Here is an 11,410-nt window from a genome sequence, read left to right as displayed (position 1 = left end):
GAGGAGAGGGCCAGGGAGGGAGGAAGGAGGCACCTGGAGGTGATGGGTGGGGCCACAGGGAGGAATCCACGTGTGATGATCAGCGACCAGCAAACAGGAAAAGCGTGGATCAGGAATGACTAGGGCCTGGCCACCTCCTGCCCCGCTGCACCTGCTACCTAAAATAACCCATGAAGAGAATCTCCACTTGGAAAACATGTTTGCTCCATTGAGGCACTACACTAGGACTGTGACATCACCCAGCCCTGCTCCCCGCCTCCCAGTGAGGACAGAACAGGCTGCAGCATCTGAGTCCTAGAGCGTCAGAGTGGAAGGAGGTGTGTGCCCCTCCTCCACCCCATTCCCAGGGAGGTGGGATCTGCCCTGGCCAGGCCTCCTTCCAACCCTGACTGAATGAATGAATGAGCATTTACCTGCTACAGTATGACCCAGATACAAGGGCATCAGCCCCGCCCTTTTTGTAGTTTTGCTTTCTGGGGTTCCAGTCATCTGCCAAGTCATTGGAAAGTTCCAGAAATAGTCAACTGCTACATTTTAAAATGCATGCTTGGGTGGGGATGGGGGGACAGTGTTGTGGTACAGTGAGTTAAGCCGCTGCTTGCGACGCCAGCATCTCATACTGCAACAAGAGTTCGAGACCCAGCTGCTCCATTTCCCATCCAGCTTCCTGCCAAAGCACCTGGGAGGCAGCAGGTGGTGACGGCTCAAGGACTTGGGGTCCTGCCACTCATGTAGGAGACCCAAATGGCACTGTTGGCTCTCCGGGCTTTGGCCTGGCCCAGCCCTGGCTGCTGTGAGCATTTTGGGGAGTGACCCAGCAGATGGAAGACCTCTCTCTGTCTCTGTCTCTCTCTCTCTCTCTCTCTCTCATGCTCTGCCTTCCAGATAAATAAATCTTTTTAAACATTGTTAATCAAAATTCAGTGGTCCATTGTGTCTTCTCTGTCAGTGTCAAATCTTCTAGAAGAAGGAAGCCTGTCTGGGAATTTAGGATCCAGCCAAGCCGCCTGGGAGGAAATCAAGATCCTTAATTTAATGAATCTGCAAAGAGATTTTTCCCAAATAAGTGCATAATTACAGGTTCCAGAAGTCAGGACTCAGCCACACTGCTCTTGGGATTTGGGGTGGGGGGAGGGGATTTAAAACAAGTGGGATTTAAAACCCCATGTTGGGGGTGGGCGTTTGACCAAGAAGTTAAGACACCACTGGGGACACCTGCATCTCACACCACAGTGCCTGGGTTCGACTCCCAGCTGGGGCTCCTGACCCCAACTTCCTGTTAATGCACCATGGGAGGCAGCAGGTGGTGGCCCAGGTGCTTGGGTCCCTGCCACTGACCTGGGAGACCAGGATGGAGCTCCTGGCTCCTGGGTAACACAGGAGCACAGCATTGGAGTTGCCCCCGCTTTGAAACAATGTGTCACACTCTTTTTTTTTTTTTTTTTTTTTTTTTTTTTGACAGGCAGAGTGGATAGTGAGAGAGAGAGACAGAGAGAAAGGTCTTCCTTTTGCAGTTGGTTCACCCTCCAATGGCCGCCACGGCTGGCGCGCTGCGGCCCGCGCACCATGCTGATCCGAAGGCAGGAGCCAGGTGCTTCTCCTGGTCTCCCATGGGGTGCAGGGCCCAAGCACTTGGGCCATCCTCTACTGCACTCCCGGGCCACAGCAGAGAGCTGGCCTGGAAGAGGAGCAACCGGGACAGAATCCAGCACCCCAACCGGGACTAGAACCCGGGGTGCTGGCGCTGCAAGGCAGAGGATTAGCCTATTGAGCCACAGCGCCGGCCAACAATGTGTCACACTCTTAAATTCGCATATAAGGGAGCTTTAACCTCAACAGCTTGTGAAAGGCAAGGCAAATTCTTTCTTTTTTAGAAATATTTTAAAAGATTTATTTATATATTGAAAGGCAGAATTAGAGAGAGAGAGAGAGAGAATCTTCCACCTGCTGATTCACTCCCCAAATGGCCGCCACAGCCAGGACTTGAATCATTGTCTGCTGCATTCCCAGGCTGTCTGCGGGGAGCTGGATCGAAAGTGGAGCAAACCGGGACTCCAGCTGGGGCCCATAGTGGATGCCAGCGTCACAGGTCACACTGCCAGCCCCAGTGCCACTCTTTACAATAGCAATCAACAGAATTGCAACTTATCTTATTTTTGCAAAAAACTTTCAATAGGATTTATTTAAAATTCCAGCTATATAGAGCTTTTCTTATAAATATTTGCATAAATTTCATTGATTAAAAGACTTTAATTTTATTTATTATTTTGATACTTTATGTACAAGAGTATTTCAGCATGTGAGGGGCAAAATGGAATTAAAAGAGGAATTTACTTTGGTGCAAACATTTTTCCTTTTTTAAGATTTATTTATTTAGAGGAAGAGAGAGAGAGAGTGATCGGCCATCGCTGGTTCTTTCCCCAGCAGCCAGGGCTGGGCCAGGCTGAAGCCAGGAGCCAGGAGCTGCATCCGGGTCTCCCATGTGGAGTGGCAGGGGCCCAGGAACCTGAGCCATCACCTGCTGCCTCCCAGGTGCACATTGGCAGGGAGCGGGAAGTGTGGAGTTGCCAGGACTGGAAATTGCACTCAGGTAAGGGATACTAACGTGTCCAAGTGTGGCTTACCCGGCTGTGGCACTTCCGGTGCAAAAAAAAAAAAAAAAAAAGTCCATCCATACTGGAAGTCTTCAAAAAGTTCACAGGAAATGACTGTTGAATTCCCCGCGGCTTTTCCACGACACTCATTCAAATTCGGCGTGGATTTCTGTCCTCATTTCCATGAACTTTTTTGAAGATACTTCCAAATATTTTGCACCAAAACAAAGCTATCTAATTTTATTTTTCCCCGAAACCTTTGGAAATATCCTCATAACATGATACTGTGATTTTGTTGTTGTTGTTGAAAAATGATATAGAAAATAATTTTCATTTGTGCTCTGGCCTCGGGATACCAGCGGCGCCCCAGAAAGGGTGGGGCTGGGGAGGCGCTAGGCCCACACGACCCCACTTCCGGCGCAGATGGATTTTCAGACTAAAACCCCACATCCCACACTAGCTCCGGGGAGGAAACAATGTCTGTCGTTCCCCCATCCGACCGCCAGATGGCGCCCAAAACGGGAGGCCCGATGGCTCATCTCTATGATCCCCCACTGCAGCCTGAGCGACCCGGAAGTCGCGGCTGACAAGAGGCAGTACTTCCGGGCAGGAGCGAGGTGACCCCGGCTGCTGCGGGGACCTGCGGCGACAGCAGCCATGGGGGCTCACCTGGCCCGGCGCTACGTGGGGGACTCGTCCTCGGAGCCCGACCCCCTGCGGATGCCCACCTTCTCGCCGGACTACGGCTTCCCCGAGCGCAAGGAGCGCGGTGAGGCCCAGTGCGCAGGCGCGGGCGGCGGGTGCCCCACCACCACCAGACCCGCGGCCCCGGGGTGGGCGGGAGTTTCTGCGTCTCTGTCCGGCTCCCCTCTGGTGGGTTCCGAGGACGCGCGGCGCCCCGTCCTCCATGCGTGCGGCTGGGGCCGGAGCTTGGGGGCGTTCGCCGCGGAAGGGACGCGGCCGCCGTGCCCGCGTTTGGAGATGCAGGAGAGAGTACAAGGGGGCTGCCCGGTGCGCCCAGTGGGGAGCGCCCTGGACCCAGGCGCGTCCTGGGATGGGGGGTGGGGGGGATATCAAGGCAGGCTTCCTGGAGGTAGCGGCTGGACGGGAGGGAGGCGGAGTCGGCGTTGTTCAGACCGGAGAGGGCAAAGCCTGAGCTTCCGAGCCAGGGAGGGAAAGAGCACCGCGGGGCCTCCCGCCTGCCGGCCCCTCGCCTCACCTGGCCAAGGGCGGCTCCCTTCTACAGCCCAACCGCGTGCCAGTACGCCGCTGTTTCTGCCCTGGTTGAAGCCCCTGTGGGCCCGCCCCCGTCGCATCGCTGACCCCCGTGGCCTGTCCTCCGCGCTCACGCAGCGCAGCCTGGGGCAGCCGGCATGGCCGTCAGTCTATTTATTTGTTTATTTTATTTTTAAAGATTTATTTATTTGAAAGGCAGAGTTAGAGAGATCGATCCTTCACCCATTGGCTCACTCCCCAGATGGCTGCAATGGCCAGAGCTGGGCCGATCCGAAGCCAGGAGCCAGGAGCTCCATCCGGGTCTCCCACACGGGTGCAGGGGCACAAGCACTTGGGCCATCTTCCACTGCTTTCCCAGGCCACAGCAGAGAGCTGGATCGGAAGTGGAGCAATCGGGACTCGAACTGGCGAGGGCGGCAGCTTTATCCGCTGTGCCACAGCGCCGGCCCAAGCCCACCAGTTATAACTCGCCTCCCCTTCTGGGTTCCCAAAGCTCGAATCTTCCCTCTTGTGCGCACCACTGCCCGGCCAGGGGTTGTTTTGTGTGTGTGTTTGTAGGGGAGGTGGGATCTCCTGGCTTCAGGTGCCTTCTGCACGCGGGTGCACCTGAACTTGTGCCTCATGTCCTGGCCTTGACCCTGAACTTGACTTCCAGATCCCCGACCACTGGGCACCTCCACACCGGCATTAATGGACCTCTCAGAGACGGCCAGCAGCCCTAGGACACTCTCACTCCTGTCCCCACCCCTCACCTGTCGCTGTGTGGCAGCGCGCATGCGCGTGCTCTTCCTGGGCACCTGCCACAGCTCCGCATCCCCCGCCCGCCCCCCCCCGCCCCCCGCAGGGCCCTGCGGCTGGCCGGCGCTGAGTTAGGGACCAGAGCGGGCGGGCGGAGGAGAACGAGGAAGAGGCCTGATGTCCCGGTGCTGCGCGGGGCTGGGGTCTCCCAGCACCCCCCGCCCCCCATCCTTCAGAGGGTTGCTTTGGTCCGGGCTCGGGTTTTGCCTGGCAGCGCTGGGCCGGGCACGGGGCAGGGGCTGGGCTGGGGCGTGGCGGGCGGCGGATGGGGGGTGGGGAGTGTGGCCTTGCCCCCGCTGAGCCCCCTGCCCCGCAGAGATGGTGGCCACGCAGCAGCAGATGAACGAGGCGCAGCTGACGCTGCAGCAGCGGGACTACTGCGCGCACCACCTCATCCGGCTGCTCAAGTGCAAGCGCGACCACTTCCCCAACTTCCTGGCCTGCGAGCACGAGCGGCACGCCTGGGACCACTGCGAGCACCTCGAGTGAGCGCCGCCCCGCGGGGAGGCCGGGCGGGCTGGCCGCGACCCCCCACCCCTGACCCTCCGCCTCTGTCCCCTCCCCAGCTACGTGAAGCGCATGAAGGAGTTCGAACGCGAGCGGCGGCTGCTCCAGCGGAGGAAGCGGCGCGCGCAGCGGGAGGCGGCGGCGGCCTCCGGCCAGGGCTCAGGGGAGCTGGGCCCCGAGGTGGCCCTGTAGCTGGGCGCCCGCAGCCCGCAGCCCCGCGGGCCGGCACAGGAATAAAGGCGTGCAGGCCCCGTCGCCCGAGCCCTCTTACTGCGCCGGGGGTGGTGGGGAGGGCTGGCGGTCCCCAGGCCCCTGCGGGAGGACGGACGGACGGAGGGACACACACAGAGCACGAGTCCCGTGGCGGCCAGCAGATTTTATTGCGGGGGCGCGCCGCGGCGGGCGGGGGCGCGCTCAGAGCAGGAAGGGAATGATGGGCATGCGCAGAGGCGGGTAGTCGCGGAACTCCTTCAGGTAGCTGCGGTGCTTGCCCTTGGCCCAGATGGTCATCTGGGTGAAGCCCACCAGGGAGAAGAGGGCCACTGTGGGGCAGAGCGGGCTGTCAGGGGCCGCCCGGCCGTGGGGGGGGGGGGGGGCTCCCCGCCGGGCGCCGGCCGAGGCCTCACCTGGGAGACACTGGGTCATGATGGCGAAGCCGATCCAGGAGCCGACCTGCGCAGAGATGGCGGCTGAGGGCGGGCCGCGGTCCCCGTCCCCAGATCCCGCCAAGCCCCCGCCCGCTGCGCTGCGCTGCGTGGGAGCCGGGGCGGGGGGCTCACCTCGTAGGTGTAGTTGGGACAGGACACCAGCAGGAAGAGCCACGTGAAGGGGTTCTTGGTGGGGTACGGGATCTTCCTGGTCTTGGACCCTGGCGGCAGGATGGAAGGGCGACTCGGACCCCGCCCCCGGGCTCAGGGGAGCGGGCCCGGCCCCGCCCCCGCCCGCCACTCACCGGCCGGCCGCAGGTCCCGCAGGGCCATGTGGATGGAGAAGTTGCCGAGCTGGCACATCTGTCAGGAGCAGCAGGGTCGGCCGAGCGCCCCAGCCCCCGCCGCCACCCACCACCCACCACCCGCCCCCAGCCTCCTTACCACGAAGATGGCGAGCGCCAGCTTGATCTGCTGAGCTCCGTAGGCTGCAGGGAAGCAGGGTGGGGTGGTCGTGAGGGGAGCCCAGGGGGAGGGGCTGGGGCGCGGGGACGGGCCCGGGGCACTTACTGGGTGGCGTGTAGAGGGGGTGGTTGATGTAGTAGGCCATCCACGCAGCGAAGCCCCAGTAGTAGGTGCAGTTCTGCAAGGCAGCGCGCAGGGTTGGGCCAGGGGCGGGGCCGGGGGGCGCGGGCGGGCGGACGCGGGCGGGGCTCCCACCTTGAAGATGTTGCGCAGCGGCATGGTGCCGTGCGAGAAGCGGTGCACGAAGAGCGTCTCCAGCAGGCGCTTGATGTAGTGGAATGAGTGGCAGATGCAGGCGAGGCTGCGGGGGGAGCCGGCTCAGCGCGGCTGGCGCCCCCGCCGTGCCCCGCCCCACCCCGCCGCGCCCCGCCCCGCCCCCACTCACTGCACCACCGTGTGCCGGCTGGACGTGAAGTCGTATTTGTGGCCATAGATGAAGGGCACGCGGAAGTAGAAGAGCAGGTAGATGAAGAGCGGCCCCGCGTACTCCGTCAGGAAGACCTGCGGGCATCGGCGCGTGAGTGGCCCCGCCCCGCACACCCCCCCCCCCCCGGCGGAGGGCGGGGCCGCGGCGCACACTCACCGTCACCCAGCTGATCTGCGCGCCCAGGTCGCGGAAGTACAGCGTGGCCGTGGTGCCCACGGGCAGCTTCTGCAGCACGTCCTCGTCCTTCAGGGACTTGCCCTCTGCGGGGAGGGGGAGGGCGGCCGGGGCTCAGGGGCGGCCCAGGCCGGCTCCCCCCGCCCCCCAAGCCCGCGACAGCTGTACTCACTGGGGTCCAGGCGGAGGGACTGGCGGGCGGGGTACCACTGCGGGTCTGCGGGAGGGAGGGGGACAGCCAGCTCAGACGCGGCCTGCGGGGCCTGGCCTCAGGCCAAGGAGTGCCCAGCGCAGGAGCTTGGCGTCGGAGCCCGGCCTCCCTGGGCCGCCGGGGGAGCACCGCGGGGCCCTGACTCACGGGTCTTGGTGAAGAGGTTCTTGATTTCTGCGATGGTAGCCTGGGGCTCCACCTGCGGAGGCACCGCACCGAGTCAGCTTTGGGGGAGCAGAGCCTGGAGACCAGGCGGGGCTGGGCTGGGGGCCTGCCAGGGCGGGGACAGCTGTGGGTCCTCGCTGGGAAGCCAGGGGGCGGCTCTGTCTCCTCTCCACCCCCCCCCCCCCGGCTCCCAGCCCCTTCCCCCCAGGCTCCACCTCCTTCCCAGGCCCGAAGCCACAGCTGCCCACCGTACCCCAGGTGGGGACAGCGCCACTCGTGGGCCCTCGGGAGGGCAGGGGGTGGGGCACGAGCAGGAGGGCTGGACAGCGCCCCCGGAGCAGGTCCCAGGCCTTGTGCCCTTGGCCGGCGCAGCTGGTGCGGCCTACCTTGTCCAGGAAACACAGCTTCTCCCTGGTCTTGGCGTCCAGGATCTCCACCTCAAAGAAGAGAACGGCCTTTTTAGGTTTCTTGGCCGTCTTGGGGGGCGCAGGCCTGGGGAAGCCGTTGAGGCTGGGGCCCAGGCTCGGGCTGGGCTCCCGGGTCACCAGGCTCAGGCTGAGGTCCATGCCACCCACCACACACGGCCCTGCTGTCCTGCTCTGCACGCCCAGGCCAGTGGCCCCAGCTGCCGGCCGTCAGCCCCCACCACCGCCCTCCCCACGCTCAGCCGCTCTGGGCCGGGCCTGGCCAGGCGTGATCAAATTCTGCCGCGGTGCTGGAAGGGAGCCCGCGCCAGGCCCCGGCCCCGGCCCCGGCCCAGCACTGCCGGCCTCTGTGCCAGATGTAATCCGAGTGGTACCAGAGTGTGGCCCAGCTAAATATAAAACCGCCCCAGGGAGCCCCCCAGGAGCCAAGCCCCAGACCCCGGGGTCGCTGCGAGCCCCAGACAGGCTTCCAAGTGCACAAGGAGACCCAGGGCTGGGGGGTCTGGGGCTCGCCAGAGGCCAGAGGAGGAGGGTGAAGCCGGCTCAGGCCCCCGCACCCCGCACCCCACTCCCAGCTCCCAGCTCCCAGCTTGGGCCCAGAGCAGTCACTGGGCCTGGAGACTCTCCAGCTATTTTGAGAATCCATGAGACGGCTCATGCATTTCCCCTTCTGAGTTGCAAAGGGACATTCGGGATTATTCTCCTTGTGCATCCGTGTTCCCAAGGAGGTGACAGATTCCGGGGTCACTGTGCACAGGAGCAGGGCCGCTCAGGCAAGCGCCCCCCCCCCCCAGGCTGGCACAGCCTCAGCCTTCGGCTCTGCTCCCCAGCTCTCTCTTCCTCTGCCCACCCTCCCACCTCCCCCACACTGCTCCCCAGGGACCTCATTCAAGGCCACCTTCAATCCAGGGCACACGTCCCACTGAACCCAGCCCAACGTCCAACACCACGCCCTCACCCAGGTTCTATTCTCCCCAGACCCCGAGCCGGAAGGGAGGGAGCCCCAGGGACTAGGCCCACCACCCCAGTTGTCAGAAAGGGGCAGTCTCGGGGCCCCAAGAGAGACTGATTTGTGCACTCCACGTGTGGGTGCGCCGCTCCCAGGCCTGCTGAGCCCCTGTGGCCCACCCTGGGTCCTGCCCTGCCCTGGTGGCCATGTTGGAGCATGAGGCCCACACCAGGGTGTGGGGAAGGGCGGGGGCACGCAGAGCGGGCACAGTGGTATTAATAGCTGCCCGGCCCCGGGGCGGGCAGTGCCCACACATACCTTCAGAGCCCTGGCCGCCCCGCCGCGGGAAGGCAGCACACGTCCACGGAGCCGGGAGGCTCCGAGTTCCTGCTGAACCACTCAATAGCTTAAAATACAACCAGCCCCTCTGGCTGCCCTGGCCAGCTGCTGCAGGGCGGGCTGAAACCTAAGCCTCTCGCCCTGGCTCCGGGCGCAGAACCAGGGCCCGGCCGTCGGGGCAGGACTCAGGGCAGCTGGGAGAGGGGCCGCGCACACCGCCGCGGCAGCAGGAGCGTCCAGGCCAGCCGAGGGGTAAGCACCCCAGGGGCCAGAGGGATGGGAGGTGCCCCCCGGGCCAGGGCCCCAGCAGGAGAAGGGGCGGGGGGCACCTAGGACCCCGTGTGGCCCTGTTTCTGGTGCTTCTGTCCTTTCAAACTAGAGCAGGAAAGTCAAGTCTGCGCTGGGCCACGTGGGAGGCGGCAGAGGCATAGGGGGCGCCTGGGGTGGGCACTGGCAGGTGCCGGCCACGCACGCGCCGCCGGCCGGGGCTCTGCCAGGGCAGCAGCAGTGCCCCAGGCCCCAGGAAGCCATCACAGAGAATGCCAAGGTCCCAGGGCCTCCTAGGAGAGACCCCCGGCCCGGGCCTTCCCGACCCTGGGGCCCCCCACTGCTGCACACGCAGGCCCCAGACCTGTGGGGGGAGGGGCAAATCACAGCGAGGGCAGGGGGAAGGGGCTGTGGCCGGCAGGTGAAGGGGGGCCACAGGCAGGGGTGTGGCCCCACAGGCGCGGGACAAGGGCGAGGGCAGGGGCCTGGCGCGGCTCTGCGGTGACAGCGCCACCAGCCTGCAAGGAATTCTCACCCAAAGGCCCGAAATTCCAGGGCCCAGCCAGCAGCCACTGGTGGGGGCACAGGGTCAGGGCGTGGCCTGGCGGGGCTGAAGCCCACCCCATATGAGGGGCCCAGAGCCCCCGCTGAGGAGCAGGGCCCACTCCGCCCACTGTGCCGTGAAGACACTGCTGGCCGCGGCAGGAAAGACACACAGACAGACAGACAGGACCTGCTGCTCTCCAAGCCCTGGCTCGGGCAGAGGTGAGCAAATGAGCGAGCCCCAGGGCCTTTGCACAGGCTGTACTCTGCCCGGAACCCTGCCCAGCCAGACCCTTCCTGACACCTGCGGCGTGGGCCTTTCCCCACACCAGCAGAGCCCCAGCTCCGCTGTGGGGCAGGCGCTCTGGCCATCAGGCCCTGGCTCCCTGGCCCAGGGCACTGCCCCACAGAGGGAAAGCAACAGCTGACCAGACCACGGGGGCAGCGGCCTGGGGACAGCCCAGCTGTCCCACACCGTAACCCAACATGGCAATGGGCTCGCCGCCACCTGGGTTCTTGGAGCACACTGGGGGGCTCCAGAGCCAGCGGTGGCCCTGCCCCCAGCCACACTCACCTTGCCCCAGGCTCGAGGGCAGGCAGGCTCCTGTGAGGCCCTGGACGCGGTACCCAGCCTCTCTGAACAACAACCAGAGTGGTGACCCCAGAACCCCACCCCGGCATGCCGGTCCTAGCACAACACACAGCGCCCGGCTGACTCCAGCGAAGCAGCGGGGCTGCGCACCCCGGGCCTCCTGGAATCCGGGCCGTGGCCGTGGAGGGCCCGCGCTCAGGACACGTACAGGCTGAGGGCCGGTAACAGGGAGCCCGGCATGCAGGGACAGCGTCTGCGGAGGCTGCGGCGCTCGCCACTGCCCCCTTGTGGCCCGCTGGGGAAGCACCCGCCGCGTGGCCCGGATCCGGCCTCACACAGCGGGGACCAAGAGGAGGCGGGCGGACCCTGCCAGGAGGGGCCTGGGAGCCACCGCCCTGCCTCCCCCACCTCCGGCTCCCAGGACCAAGCCCCTTGTCTGTGCGCGCCACGCCGTGGGAGCAGGTGGCCTTGTCAGCAGGAGCTGTGCAGAGAACCAGGGAGGGCTGTGGCAGGAGCGGTCAGGATGCCGGGAGGAAGGGCCTGTGTGCAAAGGCCGTGGGGCCTGAGGCTGCGCTGGGCGAGCCTGGTCCGGGTGAGGCCAATGTGGCCAGGGCGGGGTGAGTGAAGCAGGTCGGGGGGGGGGGGTCCCTGGCTCCGAGGGAGGGAGCCCTGCAGGGTTCTTGAGCAGAGGGCACACATGGTGCACCCCCGGCTGGCGGGCTTCATCGCCAACCAAGCAGGTGCAGGCCAGGAGCCCCAGCAATAGTCTGGATGGGAGGGGGCGAGGGCAGGGGGAGCCTGAGGTTTCCGACCCAAGCCCCGGAGGGGCTCGAACCACTGCTCACCGCCCAGGGCAGCACGGGGCCGAGGTAGGAAGTGTGCACGCCCTGCACCTGCGACAAGCTACGGGGAGCCCAGGCAAGCGTTAGGGCCTGACAAGGTCCATGGGCCCCAGCCCCGCGCCCGGGAGTGCCGCCGCCTGGACTCGCGCTGGGCGGCCCAGCCCTTGCG

At 64.7% G+C, this 11,410-nt stretch overlaps 3 protein-coding genes across 9 annotated transcripts in view; 2 read left to right on the top strand and 1 right to left on the bottom strand.

Moving 5' to 3' along the window:
* The first annotated feature begins 3,157 nt into the window (after nucleotides 1-3,157).
* NDUFB7 (NADH:ubiquinone oxidoreductase subunit B7) lies at nucleotides 3,158-5,390 on the top strand. The gene is made up of 3 exons (XM_051835831.2): nucleotides 3,158-3,363; nucleotides 4,945-5,113; nucleotides 5,195-5,390. Exons 1-3 carry the CDS (start codon nucleotides 3,252-3,254, stop codon nucleotides 5,325-5,327), a joined length of 414 nt encoding a protein of 137 aa, XP_051691791.1. The 5' UTR covers nucleotides 3,158-3,251; the 3' UTR covers nucleotides 5,328-5,390.
* A 101-nt stretch (nucleotides 5,391-5,491) lies between these two features.
* TECR (trans-2,3-enoyl-CoA reductase) overlaps nucleotides 5,492-11,410 on the bottom strand; it is a 19,305-nt gene continuing 13,386 nt past the window's right edge. Inside the window, exons 2-13 of one of the 2 annotated variants that reach the window (XM_051835826.2) lie at nucleotides 7,671-7,721; nucleotides 7,267-7,318; nucleotides 7,081-7,125; nucleotides 6,891-6,994; nucleotides 6,693-6,808; nucleotides 6,503-6,608; nucleotides 6,353-6,425; nucleotides 6,227-6,270; nucleotides 6,088-6,145; nucleotides 5,915-6,003; nucleotides 5,762-5,807; nucleotides 5,492-5,677 (exon numbers count right to left, since the gene is read on the bottom strand). In XM_051835826.2, the coding sequence (XP_051691786.1) occupies nucleotides 5,550-5,677; nucleotides 5,762-5,807; nucleotides 5,915-6,003; nucleotides 6,088-6,145; nucleotides 6,227-6,270; nucleotides 6,353-6,425; nucleotides 6,503-6,608; nucleotides 6,693-6,808; nucleotides 6,891-6,994; nucleotides 7,081-7,125; nucleotides 7,267-7,318; nucleotides 7,671-7,721 (912 nt within the window). In that variant the 3' untranslated portion in view covers nucleotides 5,492-5,549. Of the gene's footprint in view, nucleotides 5,678-5,761; nucleotides 5,808-5,914; nucleotides 6,004-6,087; nucleotides 6,146-6,226; nucleotides 6,271-6,352; nucleotides 6,426-6,502; nucleotides 6,609-6,692; nucleotides 6,809-6,890; nucleotides 6,995-7,080; nucleotides 7,126-7,266; nucleotides 7,319-7,670; nucleotides 8,498-11,410 lie in introns of those variants that run through there. The other variant, XM_070058894.1, reaches the window with a different exon arrangement.
* DNAJB1 (DnaJ heat shock protein family (Hsp40) member B1) overlaps nucleotides 8,989-11,410 on the top strand; it is a 27,701-nt gene continuing 25,279 nt past the window's right edge. The window contains exons 1-2 of one of the 6 annotated variants that reach the window (XM_070058895.1): nucleotides 9,164-9,249; nucleotides 9,820-10,029. The gene's annotated coding sequence lies outside the window, so the exon portion shown is untranslated. Of the gene's footprint in view, nucleotides 9,250-9,819; nucleotides 10,030-11,410 lie in introns of all 6 variants that reach the window. The other 5 variants (XM_070058899.1, XM_051835830.2, XM_070058896.1 and 2 more) reach the window with 5 other exon arrangements.

This window comes from Oryctolagus cuniculus, chromosome 16 (genome assembly GCF_964237555.1).
Source record: "Oryctolagus cuniculus chromosome 16, mOryCun1.1, whole genome shotgun sequence".
NCBI classification, from domain to species: domain Eukaryota; kingdom Metazoa; phylum Chordata; class Mammalia; order Lagomorpha; family Leporidae; genus Oryctolagus; species Oryctolagus cuniculus.
Note: the sequence above shows the minus strand (reverse complement) of the source record. Positions and strands in the feature narration are given on the sequence as shown.